This window comes from Sphaerulina musiva (genome assembly GCF_000320565.1).
Source record: "Sphaerulina musiva SO2202 unplaced genomic scaffold SEPMUscaffold_3, whole genome shotgun sequence".
Classification (NCBI taxonomy): Eukaryota; Fungi; Ascomycota; class Dothideomycetes; order Mycosphaerellales; family Mycosphaerellaceae; genus Sphaerulina; species Sphaerulina musiva.
Genome location: NW_016017385.1, coordinates 1,584,016 through 1,604,073, shown reverse-complemented (window position 1 = coordinate 1,604,073; position 20,058 = coordinate 1,584,016). Strand labels below are relative to the sequence as shown.

Here is a 20,058-nt window from a genome sequence, read left to right as displayed (position 1 = left end):
TGCCGCGTAGCCGAATTGCATGTGACATTTGAACAGGGGTGTGCGAGTGCGCGACAGGGTACATGGTATGTTTCGAAAGTTGTTCTCAGATGACACGGCTCCCGTCCGCGATATCGTTATCGCTGACGTTTCTGGTCACACACTATTCATACCTAGGCACCTTAAGGCTTACCTGACCTGTACACTCTTGCAAGTACATGAGAAGCTGGACATCCAAATCCACACAACCTGTTGGCGTCTGGCTCACGACAAGAAACGCAGCGCGAGAAACTTGACGCCCGCAGCCACGACCATGTCAACGCGTCAAACCTGAACCCGCCGCGGCACTCCGACAATTCTTGCACAACGGTTAGCGCAACACCAACTGGACTGGCTGTATCCACCGCGCTTCTTGGGCATGAGCGAATGATTTTTCTACTCTCGGCTCCACTACCACTAGAACCTCTGCCTTCACCTACGACCTTCATAGCGCTCCCGGCCGCTCCGCCACTCTCCGACACGCTGCCGAGTTGCGCACGCGATCAAATCGTGTCACCCATCCGCGACCGCCAACATGTCGTCGAAGGGTCAAATACCCAACACTCCGCGAGTCATTTCGCCCTCGCCGACTCCGTCAGAAACAAGCGGCAAGGAGGGCTACTTTCCACCTACCACACGATCGAAGCAGAGGCGCGTAGATGCATCAGTCGCGCCTATCGAGGAGCATGCGAACGAAGGGCACAACGAATTGGGTGTGCAGGACGAAACACATCCCGACTTCCGTCGTGCTAGGAGTAGGAGTAGGAGTCCACAGATTCAGCGGGAAGCATTAAGGATGACGGCCAATGGTGGGACAACAACTGCTGCAAATACCGCACTGCCACTAAGCTCCGTGAGAACGAGAGGGAAGTCTGGAGAGAAAGTCCTCTCAAACGGCTCAGCCAAGCAGCTGATAAAGGAGAATGACCTGCTTTCTCCAGCAAGTGCAGTCCCACAAGGCTTCGGATCAGCATACTGGAGGAATCTCTCTCGAAGTCCCAGTCCATTTGGCTTGATCCCTGTGCATCGCGAGTGGCGTGCATTCGTTCACAAGCACGAGATTCCACGGAAAGCTCTTCATGTCAGCATTGGCTTTCTGACACTCTTCCTGTACCACCAAGGTTTCCAAACCAATCAGATACACCCGGTGCTTCTGGGACTGTTCATCCCCATATTCTCCGTTGATCTCATACGATTCCAATGGCCCGAATTCAACAGGGTATACATTCGATATCTGGGCGCTTTCATGCGGGAAAGTGAAGCACACGATCGTTTCAATGGGGTCATAAGCTACATCGGGGGCTTGTGGTTAACGATGTACTTTTGCAGGAAAGATGTGGCGGTGGTGTGCGTTCTGCTATTGAGTTGGTGTGACACGGCAGCGAGCACCTTTGGCAGACTTTGGGGCAAGTACACGCCTAGAATCAGGCGAGGGAAGAGTTTAGCTGGATCGATTGCGGCATTCACGTTCGGCGTTGCGAGCGCTGTACTCTTTTGGGGCGTCGTCGCGCCCAAGACGCCAGAAGAGTACAACATGGGTCAGCATCGCTTTTCTTTTCAGGGGACTCTGACCTTGCCCAAACCTGCGAGAGAGTATATGAATATGAGCATAGGCCAGGCTACGATAGGTGGCCATGTTGCACTGGCAGTCATGTCGCTCGTGTGTGGCTTTGTTGCCAGTTTTGGCGAAGCGATCGATCTGTGGGGTTTGGATGATAACCTGACCATACCAGCGTTGTGTGGACTCGGCTTAGAAGTATTTCTATGGGCCTTTGGCGGTAGCTAATAGTCTTTGCACAAATGGACATATTATGACTCCTCTCGTTGTATCGAGGCTTTCTTTTCGAACTCGTTTCTTCCAGCGTAGCTCGCTCAAAATTTTTGTCATTTAGTGTAAGGTATGTACCTAGTATAAAACGCTAGTTGTGTGTCCAAAGTGCCGGCTCATCATGAACATTGTAGGCGGAGATGGAACTAGTATGGAACGTTATCGAATACCCGACCCCACCAGTACCATAACAAACAACATCCTACTTTACACTTCCACATCGCCGAACTCGATCCTGAATTACAACAACACCAACGCCGAGAGAACTCTGACCGACCACTCCATCTCAGCGAGCACTTGCGGACTAGCGAAGGCACTGTCATCGTCGCAGAGCGTTGTATTTGAGCGAAGAGGAGGACGCCACCACAATGTCGACAGCGGCGCGCAGGAGATTGATGCGCGACTTCAAGCGCATGCAGACCGACCCCCCTGCTGGTGTGAGCGCGAGTCCTATAGCAGACAATGTCATGACCTGGTAGGGCGAACTCTTCCATGCATACATAGTGCACACGACCATGGGCAGACTCTTGGGCAACCATCACGATTCTACCTTGGGCGGATTGCCGCTGACTCTACGGCATGTACAGGAACGCAGTCATCATCGGGCCGTCGGACACGCCTTTCGAAGACGGCACATTCAGACTCGTCATGCACTTCGAAGAACAGTACCCAAACAAACCGCCGGGCGTCAAGTTTATTAGCCAGATGTTCCATCCGAATGTTTATAATACTGGGGAGTTGTGCTTGGATATTCTGCAGAATAGGTGGAGTCCTACGTATGATGTCGCGGCGATTTTGACCAGTGTTCAAAGGTGAGTGCTTTCGACGGCTGTGGGCTTTGATACTGAGTGATGTGGCATGTGATCTGAGGTGTTCGAAGTGGTCGTTTATGAACCCAAGCTGACTGGTGGTGTACGCAGTCTGCTGAATGATCCGAACACGTCGAGCCCTGCGAACGTCGAAGCGAGCAATCTTTACAAGGACAACCGGAAAGAGTACACCAAGCGTGTACGAGAGACGGTCGAGAAGAGCTGGGAGGACTGATGAATCCTGGGCACAAGGAAACGAGAGATTGGTGCTTATAATGGCCGTTCTGCACAGCGGGCTGCGATCAGTCCGCAAGGAGGTATCTGCGTCTGGCAATACTGTAGAGGCACTTTTGACTGTATGACACACGCAATGAATATCAGCGCGGCGTTTGGACTAGGCGTGAGGGATGGTTGCTTGAATGATAAGACGACTATGGACGACAAAATGAAACGTCCAGAATCATCCAACTGCTCTCCAGAGAGCAATTCCAAGGCACTGCAGATGGTGTTACTGCATGGCCGGAGCAGGAGGACCGACTGAGAATAGCTGCGAGGTTAACGTGAGATATGTAGTCGATGAAGACTGAACTCGATGGACACTGAATCCTTCTTGAGGTATCGACGTATTTATATCCATCCATATCGGCTTCTCCTCTTCTCGCCTTCATCCTGATTCGAATATGTGCACCATACATACCTGACATATTAGTGGTCACTGGTCAGATATGAGATAGGTCCTTAGCCTCACACAGTACAGGGTGGGTCGGCCGTCGGCATAGTGAACCAGAAGGATAGAACGGCAACATAGTCTCGGCTTGGCTGATCATAAAGTAGCGTCCGTCGATACCGAACCAATGAAAGACGATTCTCAAGCTCATCAGATGAATGTGAGACTGTGAGTGGAAACTGACCGCGGCTAGCCTCTCGTCGGCCAGGAACTAAATCATTACTAGCTCAGATAGCAGTACTCGAGGTCGTCCCTGATTACTCACATTTTTGTCTCTCAATCGTCTTGTTGGTGAATTGCACTCACGAGAATCACGCTACTGTACCTCCGCGCTGTTTCGATGCGCTGAGAAGAGTGCACCGGCAAAAACGTAGCGGATATGTATGTGGTAACTGGATTGAAATTGTCTGAATGTCCATGGTACCTGATATTCTCGATTGAACTCGATTGCCAGCATGAAGTCGTCCTGTTCGTCGGGATGACTACCTTGTGCATGATGCCATAATTGCCATTCTCAGAGTACATGTAATGCTCATCGTTGATTTTGGCGATTCGTAGGAGGAGGTAGGTATGGCATGGTTTAAGTGGCATCAATGGTACTCTTGGCAGACCAACCAGGTGCGTACTTCCGTCCTTAGGTACCTTACCTGGCACTCACCACCACCACCACCATCTAACATATCAAGATGCTCATCACGAAGCGACCGACTCCGAGTACAGTCCTCTACACAGTTTCCACGCGCTCTCAAAACAAGACCCTAGCATCCCGTCTCGCAACCTCCATCTCTCTCCTAATCCGAATCATCGCAGGCCTACTTGTCCTAACCTGCCTCCTCCTCGAATACCATCAGACTTTTACCAACAACAAGAACAACGACCACAACAACGACAACGACACTGCAAACCACACCCCAGTGGTAGATAACAACCACAACAACACCCTCCAAAACGCATCACAAGCGATATCCAACAGCGCCCTCGGTCATTTCCTATCAACCACCATCCCCCGACCATGGCGTCTGGTTTCCATTCTCGTAACCTTCTGGTTCATCTTCCGCAAAACGCATACTCGAGAATCGCTCTTGGTGATTCGAGGCTTGGGAGTGCAGACGACGACGAGTAGTCCCAATTACCTCTGGACGAGCTCGACGAGATTCATACCGACCAAGGCGATTCAGGATATTTTTATTCATGAGTCGTTTGAGGGGTTCAAGGTGACGTATTATTTGAGTATTGTCATTGAAGGGGAGGAGGATGTGGTGGTGGTGTTTCCGGTCAGTCTACCTCTTTCTTTGTGGTTGTGTGTTGTCACATGGTTTTGTGATGTATCTATCGCTCTAACGCTCATCGAAAACTCTGTAGAGTATCTTACCACGACGAGAAATATTGGAGCAAGTCTGGAGAGGTGCACGAGCTTGCCTATACGAGCCTAAATCTGGATGAGGAGAGAGCTTTCGTTCTACTGGCTATGGATTGCACGAGCACTGTACATGGAACTACCTATTCGTCTGCATCCTCATCACGTAGAGGCTTTGCGACTAGGCCCTTGCGTGCTGCGTAACGCGCATTTACAACATCAGGCGTCTCCATCTGCTCACGCTGCGCAATTGGCGTATACGTGCCCACTGTACGCGGCACGGCACTGCCATCAAAGACACGGGCACTTCTTTCAGCAGATGGAGGCGGTATCTGATCCGACAGAGGCTGCTGGCCCTGTGCCGACACCACTCCCATCAGATTCCATGCCAGCACTTCGTCCATCTTGCGCTTGCGCCAGAGGCCCCAAAGATCGTCCATGATACCGTTACGCCCATGCTTGCCGTCTTCAACACCCGTGGACGATCTTTTGTTCTGCTCTCGACCTCCATCTTCATCGCCAATGTATATCCACCTCATGGCATCATGGTAGCCGCCTGCCATGCTTTGATCATTGCCTGCGTGATCGGAGGTCGATAGCTCCTCGACACTCGGGAAGATACAGTCCCAGAGCACGAGCGGAACATCGCTGGCCATCTCATAATGAGGCTTTCCTGGCGTCTTTTGGACATTGAGCAGGTCATCAACAACACTTGGTTGCTCGTGACCTTGGCCAACCAGGAAGAGAATGGCAACGAGATGACGAACCTGGTGCCATAGGAATGCACTGCCACGGACTTCGAAATAGTAAAGCTTTGGCGTATCGCCATTACTTACCGCAGCAGATGAATGCGGGCCTACTTCATGTATTCCAGCATGAAATATCCTCCGCTCCCAATTCGTGATCTGCTTGCTTGGATCTACTTTGCAGAGATTACGGAAGTCATGCAGACCTTCGTACTTTTTGGCTGCAACATTCATCGCTTCAATGTCGAGGAATCCTTCCCCGGGCTTGCCATTCTCCCACGGCTTGCCGCCAGGCAGAGGAGCATAGGCAGGATTGGTGAAGAAATACCGATACCTTCGCTCTTTGCAGTTGAAACGTGCAGAAAAGCCATCACCAGGCTCGGGACACCATGCTAGGATGCGAATATCGGGTGGAAGGACGCGATTGATGAGTTGAATGTAGGGTAGCTCGTCTCTGATGGGGTCAAACTCCTTCTCTGCTGGCGGCGCTGCAGCGGCATTGGCGTCCTGGCTCACATCTGGCATGATAGTATCAGCGCCTTGACTCTCTGCGCCAGCGCTCACTTCGTTTGGCAGCACTTGTTTCTTTTCCTTTATTCTCGCACTGCGCACTCGCACGCCGATGACTTGGCCGAACGCGCTGACTCCGCGATCTGTTCTCCCACATTTGCTGTATTCAATGCCATCCCAGCAGACATCTTCTTCGCTTTGACCAGGTTTCTGCTCGGGAAAGATCAGCTTGACCTTGCGCATCGCCCTCCACAGCTCTTCTTCGATAGTCGGCAAAGGTGTCGTGTTGTTCGCGTGGTGTTCGAAGCCGTTGTAGTTGGCGCCCAAGTACGCGAACTTCAGCGCGATCAGTCGTGTGTGGTATCGGCTCGCATCAAATTTTTTGGGCTCCTTCCTGGGCTTCCTCTTCAGAGGTGCCGAGGAGCCATTGACGGCATGGTTCGCGTTCTGTGTCCGCAGTTGTGCTTCGAGCTCGCTGACCCGCTGCACCAGGTCGGCATTCGACCACGAGGCATAGTCTGTGTCCATGGCCGGGTACTTGCTACGGTAGCACACGGTTGAGACGTGAAAGGCCTTCTTCGAGGGAGTAATTCGAACTTCAGCTTTGTAACAGCGCGACAGGAATAAGACAGGCCCACGCCTCATGCTTGACTGACCACTTCGATAGCAGAGTCATAGAAAACTGCCTATGAGTGGGAAGAATTCAATGTGGAGGTGGAGAGACATCGGAAGCTGAGCCGACATCACGGCGTATCTTCTTTCTTCACCTTTGCTCGACTTCGCCTTCTTTTCTACTACCACACACGTCGTCATTCACTTCACAGGCGGTCTCGGAAGAAGAAATCGCTAGCACAATGCTATCTGCGACTATACTTGGACTCGAAAAGGCCCGTCGTAGGGATTTTCATGCCTACCTTACCTGACAGAACACAAGTGATGCGAGAGGAGGCTCTACACCCAGTACTTTCGCTCGTCTTCCACCATGCCACGAGGAATATTCCCCGTTCTCCCTGCGAGCACCTGGCCCTTTCCGCGCCTCAAATATTGGCCATATTGCTTCCCTCCGACGATGCCTGTTGACTGATCCCACACTACTTGACCACGAAGGATGGTATATCTCGGCCAGTTTCCGACATTAATGCCCTCGAACGGCGTATAGTCAATGTCATGGTGCATTTGATCTTGTGAAATTGTCACTGCGCCGGACTTCCCTGGGTGCCATATAACAAGATCCGCATCGTATCCGGGAGCGATGCTGCCCTTGACCCCATCGAGACCATACAACTTCGCAGGGTTGGTCGACGTAAGCTGGACGAACCTGGGCAGACTCAGTCGTGCGTGCTCGGGCTCCTGACAAGCTGGTGTCTGGCCAAACAGTAATGCCAGTCTCGTCTCGACTCCAGGGAGGCCATTGGGAATCTTGGAGAATTTGGCCACGCCATCGACGATGCCGAGTCGCTTACCTCCCGGATGATCATACTTGCTAGGAGCATGATCTGAGGAGAAGGTTGTAAAAGTTCCATTCGCAATATTCTGCCAGAGTCCTTCCAGATCCTTGACGTCGTGCCTCAACGGAGGGGAACAGACGTGTTTCGCTCCCGAAAAGTGATCATGCGGTTCGCCTTTGATCTTTTCTGACAGCAGGAAGAGATAGTGCGGGCAAGTCTCTGCATGAATGGGAAGTAATCGTGTCTGCGCATCTCGCACATGCGCCACAGCGATATCGCTACTCATGTGCACTATCAGCATGGGAGCGTCTGCTAGTTCAGCTAGAGAAATGGCTCGATAAGATGCTTCATCTTCTGCAATCCTGGGCCGCGCAATCGCATGGAAGAATGGATCGGTGTTCTTGTTTCTCTCCAGACCTTCGATGATCATGCTAATGATATCATTCGATTCCGCATGGATCATAGTTGTCATACCAAGAGACTTGCATGCGAACAGAATCTCCAAGATTTCCCGATCATTGACTCTCATGGCTTCATATGTCATGTACAATTTGACCGAGGTGATGCCCTCCTTCTCAGCAAGCACTGGCAGCTCATTCCGGAGAATTTCGGGCGTAGGATTCGTGAGGATGAAGTGGAAACCATAGTCGCAGTAGCTTTGATCTGTAGATTTCAATTTGTAGTCTTCCAGCGTTGGCCATAAACTTGTCTCGGATTTGGGTTGGGAGGCGAACGCGAGAATTGTGGTCGTGCCTCCAGCTATGGCCGAGCGTGAACCTGTCTCCCAAGTATCGCCTGTTGGCGAGTTCTTCTGTGCCAAATGCACATGACTATCGACGCCGCCAGGTGTGATATATGCGCCTTCTGCATCGATGATTGTCGTGCCTGGTGAAGCAGGCAAGCTCGTACCCATGCATGAAATCTTGCCATTGCTCACTCCGATCTCCAGGCCTGCTGGCAGAACTTCGCTTGCCGTAACCTGCAAAACACATCAGCACAATTCCTTCAAAAACATCTGCGTGGTCTTGCAACTCACAATTATGCCGTTCCTCACTATCAGGTCAAATTCCATATTGAATGCCAAGCAATCCCGGACCACATGTGCAAGGATTGCTACAAGGGGAGACTTTTTTTTGCAAGTGAATAAATAATATTGCAAAGCTCAATTCTCGCTCGCTTCTCTTCACAATACATTCAACTTATACTTCTCCTGGAACACTGTGTCTACAGATGCGGACGTCTCCTTCCTTGCCGCTGGGGATACTTCCGCCCGTAGAGCCATCGATGCTTCCGCCGAGCCATTGGCCGCCTATGATACGTGTTATCGGGCAAGATAGGGGGAACATGCGGCCAAGCTGTAGTGAACATTTCATTACATGCTAGCTATAGACTACCAGTGCCAAGACGAGATTCTGTTGCCCGTGATATAACGGGGCCAATGGGTTGGCGAAGGTGAAGTATAATGGTGGTGACTTTTCACAGCAGCACAACGCGTGGAGAATTCAATTGATCTCCGCACCAGAAAGCATTCATTCATTCAACAAGAACTATTTTTCTCCATCACACACCATGTCGAGGAGAATCACAGTCGCAGCTGCCCAAGTCGGCGCAGTCCACAAAGACGCATCCAAGCCAGAGACGGTCCAGAGACTCATCAAACTACTACAAGAAGCAGCCGAGAAAAAAGTCCAACTGCTAGTCTATCCCGAATGCACTCTGACCACCTTCTTCCCACGCCACTTCATCCAATCCCAAGCAGAACTAGACCAGTACTTCGAACATGGCGAAGACATTACGCAATCGAAAGATATCAAACCTCTCTTCGACGAAGCACAAGTACGTGGCATTGACATTTGCATTGGATATGCAGAGCGCACGCCCGACGGAACGGGATACAATACCTCTGTGTATTATTCCGCTTCGGAAGGCAAGGTGATTAGCAAATACAGAAAAATTCATTTGCCGGGCAGAGTCGAGCCGTTTGAAGACCCGGAAGCAACGAATCAGTTGGAGAAGCGGTATTTTAAGCCTGGTGATTTGGGCTTCAAGGCTTTTCGTGCGCCGGGCCTGGTTCCAGACGCGAGGAAAATGTCTATGCTCGAGAAGAAGGAGGAGGAGGAGGGAAAGGAAAAGGCTGAGCGAGCAGATGGGAAAGGCGACCCGATTATGGGTATGATGATCTGTAACGATCGTCGTTGGCCCGAGGCATGGCGAGTGTATACTCTACAAGGAGCAGAGATTTTGATGTTTGGATACAATACGGGCTCTCACATGTCGCATCTCTGGGGCACTGGAAATGACATGACGCCCGACGAGCAAGAGAAGGAAGCCTTGTTCCATTCGAGACTCGTCCAGCAAGCCAACAGCTACATGCATGCTTGCTTCTCCATCTCATCGGCCCGGTGCGGTGTGGACGATGGCAAATACGATCTCATCGGGGGAAGTGCCATTGTCAGCCCCGAAGGCCACGTTGTCGCTGAAGCCAAGACTAAGGCGGATGAGCTCGTTATTGCAGAGATTGATTTGGCCGAGTGCAGGAAAGGGAAAGAAAAGACTTTTGATTATGCTCGACATAGAAGAGTGGAGGCATACTCCTTGATTACCGAGCAGACGGGCGTGATAGAGCCACCTCTACTCTCCTGAAGAATGTAGCCATAGCATCTCTCAACACCAGTCATTCAAGCTTCGTCGGCGCTCTCCCATGACTACGCAATACATTAGCAGATCCTCTTCTTCTTCTTCTTCTTCCTCCTCCTCCTCCTCCTCCTCCTCCTTCTTCTTCTACATATTGACCATACTCATCTAAACAGCAAAGCATTTGTAGAGCAGCGCAGCTTCATGCTGGGGTATGGGGCGGGATACCACGGAAACCGCTACTACTGTACCTACTACTTGAGATCTGTCCGAGATGGTAGCACCGCCGATCACGCACGAAAGCCAGCGGATGCGTTACGGGATAGGTTCTGTGTGAAAAAGGCTAAAGGACAACAACAACAGCCTGCAGGGATGACAGAGTGATGAGGAACAATGGCGAATTGAATAGATGGTACAACTATACATGACTTTTTTTTACCTTCCATCTCCACTCCTTCCAGACCCTGCTTCAGCTTCTTTGAGATCGCCCTCTTCGCCAGGTAGGAAGATCTCATGCCCGCTACCATTCCGCACCTTGAAGCTCGCGATACAGCCACAGGCGGCAACGGTGGCAACAATCCACCACGCCATGCCTACAATGCCGCGCTCGGTCCACATACCATACCAATAACCCGCCAGCATGGGACCTATGGTACGGAACGTGGCTGAGCAGGCATTCCCTATCCCGTGTATCGTAGCCAGAACGCTCGGGTGCGGCGAACTGTTGTTCAGCAGGATGATCGAAGCCGGCAAAGCAAAAGTGCGAGCTGCCACCTGCAGAAACACAACGAAACTGATTCCCATCCAGATTGTGGCACCACTTGCGGGAGCAGGCGGCGCGCTGACAGATGGTAGAAGAGCCAGATACGGTGCCAGGTAGTACGCCATCGGGAAGAGGAATAAAGACATTCGAAAGCAGCGCATCAAGCCAAATCTCGCATTGGCCCAGGGGTATAGTAAAAATTGCAAAGTCACGCCAATGAAGCCAATGATGGCCATAGCAAAACCGATCGTGGGGGGAGGAAACGCCAGCCCTGAAGCGAACTTGAATGCGCTTCGTGGTTCGAGCGCTGCATCATCGCCCTGCGGATTGAATTGCCTGGGTGTGGCGAGGAACAGAATCCAAAGATTGGCGAACGCGCCCATGTGAAAGTCAAAAATCGCTATACTGAGAAGTGTCCAGAGGACATTCGGCGTCCATATCCTGCGGAAAGCCAATCTCGGTGCCTGTCGTGGTGTCATTTTATCTCCTGTCGATGTGAGTCTGTCCATTTCCAACGAGTTCCGTTCGCCTTTGGAAAGCAGACCTTCTCTCTGTGATTGTTGTAATGCCGTATATCCCTGATTCTTCAGCAAAACAGTCTGTTGATAAATATGCCGCACCAACGCAATCGGGTCGAATGAAGCGAGGCCTACTCTACGCTCGCCTTTCAGCGTTTCGGTGAGGAAGAAGTGCACCAGCGCGGCCTCAGCGAATAGCAGCACTGTGCTCATCAAGTTCGCGGCTGCATAAGGATATGCCTTCATCCATACGACACCTGCATCTCCACCGAATACGCCTCCCGAGCCAAACATACCAGGCAAGTTGATGACAGGATCCACCAATAGTCCTGCCACAATGGGTCCTGCGACGTTCGCAACGTTGAAGGCAGCGGGCAACAGCAAAAATGCGCGTGGGTGCCATGGCTTCGGCGTGATCTCTGCCACCATTGTCCTCGCAGACCCCACGGTGCCATTGATGGCGCCACTCATCAATCTCCAGAACACTGCTTGTCCATATGTCCTGCTGAAGCCGACACCAATGCAGCCCAGTCCCGTGCCGACGAGGCCGATCTGCAGCACGGTCTTCCTCCCCAACGCCGGCTGGTCTGCTGCTCGTCCCCACAGGATGCTGGTGACGATTTGCGCGGCAGTGAAAGCACCTTGCAGCACGCCTGCCTGATGTGAGATGACGACGTCAGACAGCTCTGGATCGAAGCTCTTCAGCTGGTGCACCATGTAGGTCTGCAAGGCTGCCATTTGGAAGAAGTCGACGAATCGTGAAGCGGCGAGTATGGCCAGTTGGCCTTTGTTGGGCATGTTGGACCATGTTGGCACCGCATTATCTGAGGATGGCAGCGCAGGCAGAGGATGTGCCCGCTCGGCGGACGAAGTCGAAAGGGCACGAGCAGGCTTCGGCGGCATGGGGGATGGCAGGTCGTGCACCTCTTCGGCACCGTTGAGCGATTGCGACTGCGACTGTCGTCGGGGCCATGGTTCGGTAGATAGCGAGGCAGCAGCAGCAGATATCGGGGGCGCGGGCGTGGGCGTGGAGGCGGGCGTGGTGTCTAGGAAGCGAAGGATTTTCTGGGCCGAGTCGGGCGGGGATTCGTGATGCTTGGCAGTGGCAGGTGCAGTGGTAGAAGTAGTGGAGGTACTCGTGTTGTGAAGACTACCTCCTGTACCTCCTGTGCCTCCTGTACCTCCTGTACCTCCTGTACCGCCCGTCGATGCTAGAACGAGACTGTTGCGTTGCCGCGCTCGCTGGTCGTGACCGTGGCTAGTAGAAGTAGTGCTGCTGCTGCGTTGATGGGCCATGGCAGACAGGCATACATGCCCAGCACCGAGGTGACCGAGGTGGTTCTAGGTGAAGTCTAAGAATAATAGCCAAGATATACCTACCTCCCAGTAGGAGCTCAGGTCGGTACCAGGTACAGGTATCTTGGGGAGTGAGTTATGTAGTAGTAAGGTACATTTCACCTGCAGTAGGAGGTAAGTAGATAGAGTCGAGAGAGACAGACTCATGATACTACAATCTGCTACATAGAGTAGGGCAATTTCCATCACAGGACGGGCACACTGTAGACGAAGCCATCGGCAACATGCAGTATCAGCATCCGCACCAGCACTAGAAGCATCTGATCACCATCAAACACCGTTGCAGAATGCGTACGCCGCCAAGATGCTTGTACGCAATACACGCCCCACCAAGGTGACCAAGCACCCACACGGCCCACCCTCCCGAGCCGGCGCCGCGACATCTGTGTCACTTCACATATCCTGAGGAGGCTAGTACCACCTAGGAGCTCACTAAGGAGACAACTCAGATAAGTGACGGAGGTACGGGGGATAAACGAGCGCCGTCCGCTGTGACAACATCGTCAGACGCGGTTGGCGGGATGCCCCGTCTATTATGCGCGCCGCATCTTTCTTACAAGCCAGGCGGGGAGTCTGCTGCGAGAATACCGGCGACTTCACGTGTGGCATCACTGCTACAATAGTGCTCATGATGGCGTAAATGCCTTTTTGCTAGATGGAAGCACACAATGGCTGATCCAGACTGGGTTATGGTACTGTACCTATATATGCAGATGCTGAAATGCTATTGTGGACGTGCTATACCCACCGCCCGCCCCATGACTTCCCAAAACAAAAACCTGTACACCTGTCGTGATGAGTACGACTACACGCCTCAAGGCTAAGACCATCCCGACGAGGACCTTCGACTGTTCACGCTTGCCCCATATTCGGACCCTTCGACGTCTTTGCTCTGTATCCTGGTGTACTTTGTAAGACCCAGTCTCGATCCCAGAAAGCTGCCTGCCAAAACATCTCTCGGTCGCTCGAAAATACCGCTTTGGTGAAGATACCAGCATACCCAAACAATGAGTGCCCCCAGGATTGCGCCTGCTCCAACAGCAGCCGATGTCTTGGTGTCGTTTCTGCCTTGATAGCTGTCGTCGCTGTCTGACTTGCCATGATCGACCAATGCCCCTACCGGCAAGGGGTGATAGTAGTCACTCGTGTCATAGCCGCGATTCGTCGACAGTAGTGCCTCATCCGTCTTGATGGCTGCCTCGTATGGAGTTTCCTCTTCGGGCGGCACTCGTTCGGCATAATCGCATCCTCGGTCACTGCAATGCGGCCTCAACGCTTCACTCGGGACGAACGTTTTGGTGATGGCACTCGTCTCCATTGCTCGGCCTTCAACATCGACGGCTTCAGCATATGTCCAAGCTGCATACTGATCGATGTGATGCTCGGTTTCGAACCCCGTTTTGAACACATTCCCTGCCAACTTCCACGGACCCCGCGCAGATGCGCCAGTGTAGAACCTCCAGCTTTTGATTTCTGTAGCACCGTTCCACGACGCCCAGAATCCCATTTGCTCCTTTCCTGTCCTGCTGTACGTCCACAAGGCAGGTTTCGTCACGGGCTGAGCTGTCCAATTGTATTTGTTGGAGCGGTAAATCATCACGTTAGATTCTCGCTCGGCCACGTGTGCATACATGGTGGCCTCACCATTCGGCAAATGCTCAGAGAAATATGCATGCTCGCCCCAGCCGATATGAACTCCTCCATTCGGCAGTAGTTGCATATTACCCTGAGACGTTGAAAGCAGTCCACCTTCTGGCTCAGGAGCGCCAAACTCTTTGACCACGGTTGATTTCTTGGCAGTATGATCTATTTCAATCACGTAACCGCGAGAGAACGTGCCGGTCGCTGCGTAGTTGTTGCTCGCATTGTCGTAGAACGAGAACACCGTGTGCGTGCTGTTCTCTGAGATCCACCTGGCGTGATGTTGGTAAGAGAAGTTGAAATTAATCAGTTCGAAGTGGCTCCGAGTCCCTCCTAATTGCCAGAGAATGCTGCCATCCCGACCCGAGACCTTGTAGATGGCGCTAGTGTGCCTCGCCGACAACAAATAGTCGCCCTTCTCATTCTTGTCAATGGAATTGAGGTGGAAGTAGTCCCAGGGCTCCTGCTCGTCCAGCCCAGTGCCGCTCGTGTCGGTTGTGCCAGGTAATGTGCATGCGTCTTCGGGGTCGACATGGTTGAGCGAGCGCCACTCGAAGACTACTTTGCCCGTGTCAATCTCAACCTCTTGAAATACACCTTCGACGATCCATCCCATTCCTTTTCGCACATTAAATCGTGGATTCACCGTGAGATCGTACTGCCGGGGCTGATAGACTGTCATTAGAGCAGTGGTCCCCTTCGAATAGGGCGTTATTTTGAACTCATGCATATCGCTACGACTGTCAGGTCAGATGTCTCATTGATAGGTTGCAGGCATGGGACGTACCTACTGGCGCCGGCACCTGAGCTATCGACCTGCTTCACTACACGGTAGTGTTGGTCCATGATAACTCCATGTCCACGCGCAAAGCCTTGGTGCTGCTCTCCCGTGAAGAAGCATAGATGATCTGTGCCCTTGTACTGACAGACTCGCGGCGTATGTGCCGTCATGGGCCCCAGCTCCCCAGCGCCCGACCAGACCAGCTCGCCGGCATTATCGTAGATATACGGCCCTGCATCGATGTTACGATATGGCGCAAAGAAGATGTAGCCGGGGACGAGCTTTTCCGGCTGTAGAATGGAAAAGTTGATGATGGGAGCATGAAGGTCGGGCCTCTGTGTTTGCAAGAATTAGCGAGTTGTGTCCCAACAAGGGAAAGGCAATGCCAAGCTCCTGGCTCCTCCCTCCTTGCATGGCGCATTCCCATATAGTTCGACGACAAGTCTCCAAGTCTCCAAGAGTACCTAGTAGGTACTACCACTTACCGACTTGAATTGATGTGTCGGCGATGTGTCGTTATTCAAGTCCGCCGTGACTTGCGGTGAGAACAGCAGCGAGAAGACTGACGAGAGCCATAGAGTCCCCCCAAAGGGCGAGCGAGCGAGCGAGAGGCGCATCCGATCGGCTGGCAGTAGAAGTACCGAAGGGCAACGAGGCGAACAGTAAGTGGTAGGAGCAGGAAGCTGTGTGGGCGGCAGTGCGTTGTTATCGACACTTCATGCTTGGTAGTAGCCAGCACTCAGGGAGCAAAACCTGGTCTGAAGTCTTTTAAAGAAGGAGGCGCTGGACGGACGAAGATGGCCCGGTCACGCACAGAAGTTGAAGAATCATGAAATAATGATCGGATCACGCTGCCGAGCACCAGACGGACGAGCAGGCGGGCAGACAGGCAGGCAGGCGGGCGGACGGGCGGGCGGAGCGGAGAGGGAGAGTGAAAGAAAGTGAAAGAGAGAGAGGGAGTGACGACGACAGCCGAGTGGTCGATGGAAGGTTCCATCATGGGAGAGAGCTGGAGGGCAGAGTACTACATGTACCTACCCTCCTATGAGGTAAGGTACCTGACCTATGGGACTAGGAGGTACAGGTACCTGCTACTGCCATCGGCAAGACAGAGGCAGGAGCAGGGCAGGAACAGGGCAGGCGCGATCATGGTAATGGGTTTAAGCGTGGCGCGTGGCAATGAGGCAGAAGTGGCCCAGGTGGGTGACTGGGTGTGGTGTGGTGTGGTGTGGGATCGGACTGCCCAGTGCCTTTGCATCTCAAGCAACGACACAAACTCTCATGCCCACACTAGTACCTGGCCTACGACTTTTAGTTCTCTTACTGACATGCAGCGCTCCGAGGCTATGGTTTCACGCTTTGCTTGCTGCACTTGGCCAGGCCAGCCCACGCCAGTAGTTTGCTAACTTGAGCTAAGCTTCTCTGCACGCTGCCGAACGGAACCTGCTGCCGATGACGATACATGTCGTACCTATTGTATCTACATACCTGTACCTACGCGTACTAGGAGGTAGAACGACCTACGGTACTGTCATGGATGAGTAGGTAGGCAAAAAACAACAGACCACACGGCAACTGACGTGGACGTCGTGCGTCGTGCGTGTGCATGCGTCGGCAGAGTGACCCGAACGTCATGAACCGATCAATAAATGACTCGTGACAAATGTATGAAAAAGAAAATCAAAATAAATAAAAAGCAGAAGCAAAAGCAAAAGCAGAAAGAAGGCTGCGAACTTTCCACACGTTCCAGTCAATTAATCTGAAGAAAAGTATGAAAGAGTGTCGAATGCTCTCCAATTTCTCCATCTCGTTTCAGACACAGTGCACAAAAATGACAGAGAGTGAGTGACAGCACCGAGTGACAAAGTGTGTGGGTCGTGGGGTGAGCGAGTGAGCGAGTGAGAGCGACGGGACCGCTGCTGTCTCTGTCCTCCACTGGACTGGGACTGGACTGCTGTGACAACTCTTTTGCTTGCGACGCCGACTCGAGCGCTAAAAAACAAGGAATAAAAAAAGAAAGAAAGAAAGCTCCACACTCCCGTCCACATCTCACATTCCTAATTCAGCCTTGCGCCTCGCACTTTGGCAGCGTCTCGTCCGCCGACACCTCATGTTTCGAAAGCGCTGATCCATCATCGAATCGGGTATATGTGGTCGAGGGGGGAACTTGTCGTCGGACCTGCGTCCTGCGTCAGCCCATGCAGGCCTGTCCTTGCTCATATTCTCCGGCCAAGTGCGTCGTCACCTATTCTCCACACCCAATATTTTGCTCGACATCATGCATCCGGCCCATTCACGGCATCATCCACAGAATAGGAAAGGCTCCTCACAGATGATTCAGGTCCGTGTCTGAACTTCGATTGACATTGTCGATTGTTGGCGCTCAATACATGTAGTTAATAATACTAATTGACTGGAAATCTCAAATTGAGACTTCTTGCATGCTAGGCGCCGGACTGTCGATGTGCGGCAAGACATTGTGCCATATAGCTCTCTGCAACCATACCAGGTACATATGTGCACAATTTCTCCTATGGGGGTGGTCTCGAACCCATTCTCCGTGGTCTATGCTTCCCAAGTGCATCAGTTCTACTCCTATGCACCATCCCATGCATCTATCCCTGGTGACCAGCAATTCCCGCAGAACGCCCTCAACAAAGTAATTTCAGTACTGGCTTCATGTGAATCCTCTGTTCTCGTCGACACCAATTCTCACGACAGCAGACCGCCACGGCCGCCGAAGAGCCGTCGTATGGTCATGCTGGCACTGAAGACAATCGCTGCCAGCGAACCTCCCACCACGGTTGCGCGAAACAACACATTCATCATTTGCATGCGATTCCTCCTCCGGCAGCGATCCACAAAGCCGTCAGTGTCATTCGTACGGGGGAACTTTTTGCCCTCCGGAATGGGAACTTCGAGAAACTCGCACAAAGGCTTCCAGCCTTCGCCCATCTTGTACTCCAGTAGTTGCTCTTTGGGCACAAGCGAACGAATCTCTTCGTAGTATTCCCGGAATCGTCGCTTGCCGTTCTTCTCGAAATCGCCCTCCCAGAACTCTGTCCAGAACTCTGCGCACTTGTTAGCATGAAGATGGCGAAGCGCCGATGGTGTCACGACATACTCGATAGCATAGGTTGGTAGAGACCAGCTCCCCAATCGAATTTCGAAACGAACTTGAGCTCTGGCTCGGTTGCTCGCCAGTGGACAGTCTTCATGGTGGACGCGTGCCAGCTGTCCACATCGCGAGTAGTGACGAGCACCTTGGCATCGGGGTATGCCTCGATGAGCTCTTTTGCAAAGGCGACGGCAGGCCAGTCGCATACCGCTTGGCAATGACCGAACAGTTGATCCCATTGCTCGCGTCCAAACACGCCCTTGCCGTCGTACTTTGCAGCAAGAGCGTCTGACCACATGAGACAGTCAGGAGGGTTCTCCACGCTGGCAGACATCATGTGGTAGCAGTCGCTGAAGCCGAGTTCCTGTAGTGCAGTTCGAAGTGACGCTGTGCCTGTGCGTCCGAGTCCCAGAGCCAGAACTCTCATGGGCACTACTCGTCGACATTCTCGACGATTGATGTCGGTGTCGTGTGTGAAGATGTCGGTGACGGGCTTGGGAGTATATGATTGAAATGCCATGGCGCGTGTGTTGGTGTGGCTTTGCTTGTTCGATGGCGGGCTCAGCTGAGTCGTCGACAATCAAGAGCTAGGAGGTAAGTAAGGTACCTTCAGTGGTACCTTGAGTATAGATCCAAGACTGGAGTTAAGCTTTACTAAGGTATGAATCAACGAACGTGTAGATGCAGGAGCGAGCGAGTATGTGTGTGTGTATGAGAGAGAAAGAGGAGGTACATGTAGTACCCAAGGGAGGAGGTAAGGTAGTGAATGGAAATCAGGTAGTAATGACGGACACGGGCAGGTGATGTCGCAGCGTAGAACTCAGGCTCAGGCTGAGGTAGGTAAGTACAGGTAGAGGTACATGTAGGTAGCGGGCAAGTTATCAGCAAACGCAAGGAGGAGGCACCCGACGCCGCAGCTCCTTGGTGCGCTAGAAGTCAACCTGTGGGACAGACGATCTCTCAGTAGTACATACCTGTACTTGGTAGTGTCTCCCGCGAAACATGGTCACTGCCACCCACCCCGACGTCCGACAACATGACGCATGTCCAAGCTTCGACAAGTAATGTAAATGTAGGAGGTAAGGTATGAAGCAGTAGTACTGTACCTTATCGCATACCCACGAATGCGCTTTGATGCTGCTCCACGGACGCGCACGATGCACGATCATCGGCTTCTTCAGCGATTGCGCGTTCCGACATGCGACAGAGTCTCTAGAGTGTCCACCGGCCATCGGACTGGATCAATAGTACATGGGAGGGTTCCACCGCCATGGGGGGAAAACTTCGCGAAGGCCGAGCGGACTGCTTTCCAAGACTTCCACGCGGGGGCCGCGACCGGTTCTGAGGCTGGAAAATCCTGGAACCATTTATCCATCACAGGAGGTGTGTGACCGTCTCCGCCGTCGTGTGCAGGTCGAGAAACGCGCTTGACATCTACTCGCCATCGCCATAGCGCCGGTGTGCTCACAGCACTTCACACGCATCAGCGTTGCGCCCATCTCGCTCTCTTCCTGATATCACAGGATCGCAGTAGGTACACACAGTGCTCACCGTGCGGAGTCGGGGCTGGCGTTTCAGCCACAGTCAGATTGGCGCACATAAAGCGGATGTCGCTGTCTCCTCCACTCGCAGGCGAAATGAGACAGAGTGGAGGCGGAGAGGACTTGTCATAGGCTGACGAGGCAGAGAATTTTGGGACAGATTGCTTGGTGTCTCGGCACGAGACCCCTATTCTGCTCTTGGTTTACTTGGCATTAGGCGTACAAAGGTGGAAACCGTCAACCGTGGTATATAAAAGGTAGGT

At 52.5% G+C, this 20,058-nt stretch overlaps 8 protein-coding genes across 8 annotated transcripts; 4 read left to right on the top strand and 4 right to left on the bottom strand.

Moving 5' to 3' along the window:
• The first annotated feature begins 182 nt into the window (after positions 1 to 182).
• SEPMUDRAFT_148210 (CTP_transf_1-domain-containing protein) lies at positions 183 to 1,842 on the top strand. Its single transcript, XM_016904776.1, has one exon. It carries the CDS (start codon positions 554 to 556, stop codon positions 1,802 to 1,804), a length of 1,251 nt encoding a protein of 416 aa, XP_016762639.1. The 5' UTR covers positions 183 to 553; the 3' UTR covers positions 1,805 to 1,842.
• A 216-nt stretch (positions 1,843 to 2,058) lies between these two features.
• SEPMUDRAFT_148209 (ubiquitin-conjugating enzyme E2 2) lies at positions 2,059 to 3,287 on the top strand. The gene is made up of 3 exons (XM_016904775.1): positions 2,059 to 2,321; positions 2,434 to 2,658; positions 2,767 to 3,287. The coding sequence occupies exons 1-3, from the start codon at positions 2,215 to 2,217 to the stop codon at positions 2,888 to 2,890; spliced, it is 456 nt and encodes a 151-aa protein (XP_016762638.1). The 5' UTR covers positions 2,059 to 2,214; the 3' UTR covers positions 2,891 to 3,287.
• Positions 3,288 to 4,068: 781 nt separating this feature from the next.
• Positions 4,069 to 6,617, top strand: SEPMUDRAFT_162610 (uncharacterized protein; the record flags this gene model as incomplete). The annotated part of the gene is made up of 2 exons (XM_016908011.1): positions 4,069 to 4,656; positions 4,745 to 6,617. The coding sequence occupies 2 exons, from the start codon at positions 4,069 to 4,071 to the stop codon at positions 4,823 to 4,825; spliced, it is 669 nt and encodes a 222-aa protein (XP_016762637.1). The 3' UTR covers positions 4,826 to 6,617.
• On the bottom strand, positions 4,277 to 6,619 carry SEPMUDRAFT_124666 (pseudouridine synthase). The gene is made up of 2 exons (XM_016901930.1): positions 4,745 to 6,619; positions 4,277 to 4,656 (listed from the first exon to the last, which is right to left on the bottom strand). Exon 1 carries the CDS (start codon positions 6,521 to 6,523, stop codon positions 4,883 to 4,885), a length of 1,641 nt encoding a protein of 546 aa, XP_016762636.1. The 5' UTR covers positions 6,524 to 6,619; the 3' UTR covers positions 4,277 to 4,656; positions 4,745 to 4,882.
• A 233-nt stretch (positions 6,620 to 6,852) lies between these two features.
• Positions 6,853 to 8,515, bottom strand: SEPMUDRAFT_82836 (D-hydantoinase; the record flags this gene model as incomplete). Its single annotated transcript, XM_016910319.1, has 2 exons — positions 6,853 to 8,422; positions 8,480 to 8,515. The coding sequence occupies 2 exons, from the start codon at positions 8,513 to 8,515 to the stop codon at positions 6,947 to 6,949; spliced, it is 1,512 nt and encodes a 503-aa protein (XP_016762635.1). The 3' UTR covers positions 6,853 to 6,946.
• A 497-nt stretch (positions 8,516 to 9,012) lies between these two features.
• On the top strand, positions 9,013 to 10,109 carry SEPMUDRAFT_162608 (carbon-nitrogen hydrolase; the record flags this gene model as incomplete). Its single annotated transcript, XM_016908010.1, has 1 exon — positions 9,013 to 10,109. The coding sequence occupies one exon, from the start codon at positions 9,013 to 9,015 to the stop codon at positions 10,084 to 10,086; it is 1,074 nt and encodes a 357-aa protein (XP_016762634.1). The 3' UTR covers positions 10,087 to 10,109.
• Positions 10,110 to 10,512: 403 nt separating this feature from the next.
• On the bottom strand, positions 10,513 to 16,217 carry SEPMUDRAFT_62936 (MFS general substrate transporter; the record flags this gene model as incomplete). Its single annotated transcript, XM_016909617.1, has 6 exons — positions 15,622 to 16,217; positions 15,143 to 15,471; positions 13,542 to 15,089; positions 13,074 to 13,203; positions 12,243 to 12,699; positions 10,513 to 12,182 (listed from the first exon to the last, which is right to left on the bottom strand). Exons 1-6 carry the CDS (start codon positions 15,751 to 15,753, stop codon positions 10,513 to 10,515), a joined length of 4,266 nt encoding a protein of 1,421 aa, XP_016762633.1. The 5' UTR covers positions 15,754 to 16,217.
• Positions 16,218 to 17,504: 1,287 nt separating this feature from the next.
• Positions 17,505 to 19,309, bottom strand: SEPMUDRAFT_148205 (uncharacterized protein). The gene is made up of 2 exons (XM_016904774.1): positions 18,261 to 19,309; positions 17,505 to 18,207 (listed from the first exon to the last, which is right to left on the bottom strand). The coding sequence occupies exons 1-2, from the start codon at positions 18,772 to 18,774 to the stop codon at positions 17,849 to 17,851; spliced, it is 873 nt and encodes a 290-aa protein (XP_016762632.1). The 5' UTR covers positions 18,775 to 19,309; the 3' UTR covers positions 17,505 to 17,848.
• Between the last annotated feature and the right edge of the window lie 749 nt (positions 19,310 to 20,058).

Bases quoted from the DNA above. Each gene is read 5' to 3' on its own strand.
- SEPMUDRAFT_148209 (XM_016904775.1), top strand. From the start codon at position 2,215: ATGTCGACAGCGGCGCGCAGGAGATTGATGCGCGACTTCAAGCGCATG. The intron at 2,322-2,433 runs GTAGGGCGAACT...CGGCATGTACAG, and splicing joins GCAGACAATGTCATGACCTG to GAACGCAGTCATCATCGGGC. The intron at 2,659-2,766 runs GTGAGTGCTTTC...TGGTGTACGCAG, and splicing joins ATTTTGACCAGTGTTCAAAG to TCTGCTGAATGATCCGAACA.
- SEPMUDRAFT_148205 (XM_016904774.1), bottom strand. From the start codon at position 18,774: ATGGCATTTCAATCATATACTCCCAAGCCCGTCACCGACATCTTCACA. The intron at 18,208-18,260 runs GTATGTCGTGAC...ACAAGTGCGCAG, and splicing joins CTACCAACCTATGCTATCGA to AGTTCTGGACAGAGTTCTGG.
- SEPMUDRAFT_148210 (XM_016904776.1), top strand. From the start codon at position 554: ATGTCGTCGAAGGGTCAAATACCCAACACTCCGCGAGTCATTTCGCCC.
- SEPMUDRAFT_124666 (XM_016901930.1), bottom strand. From the start codon at position 6,523: ATGGACACAGACTATGCCTCGTGGTCGAATGCCGACCTGGTGCAGCGG.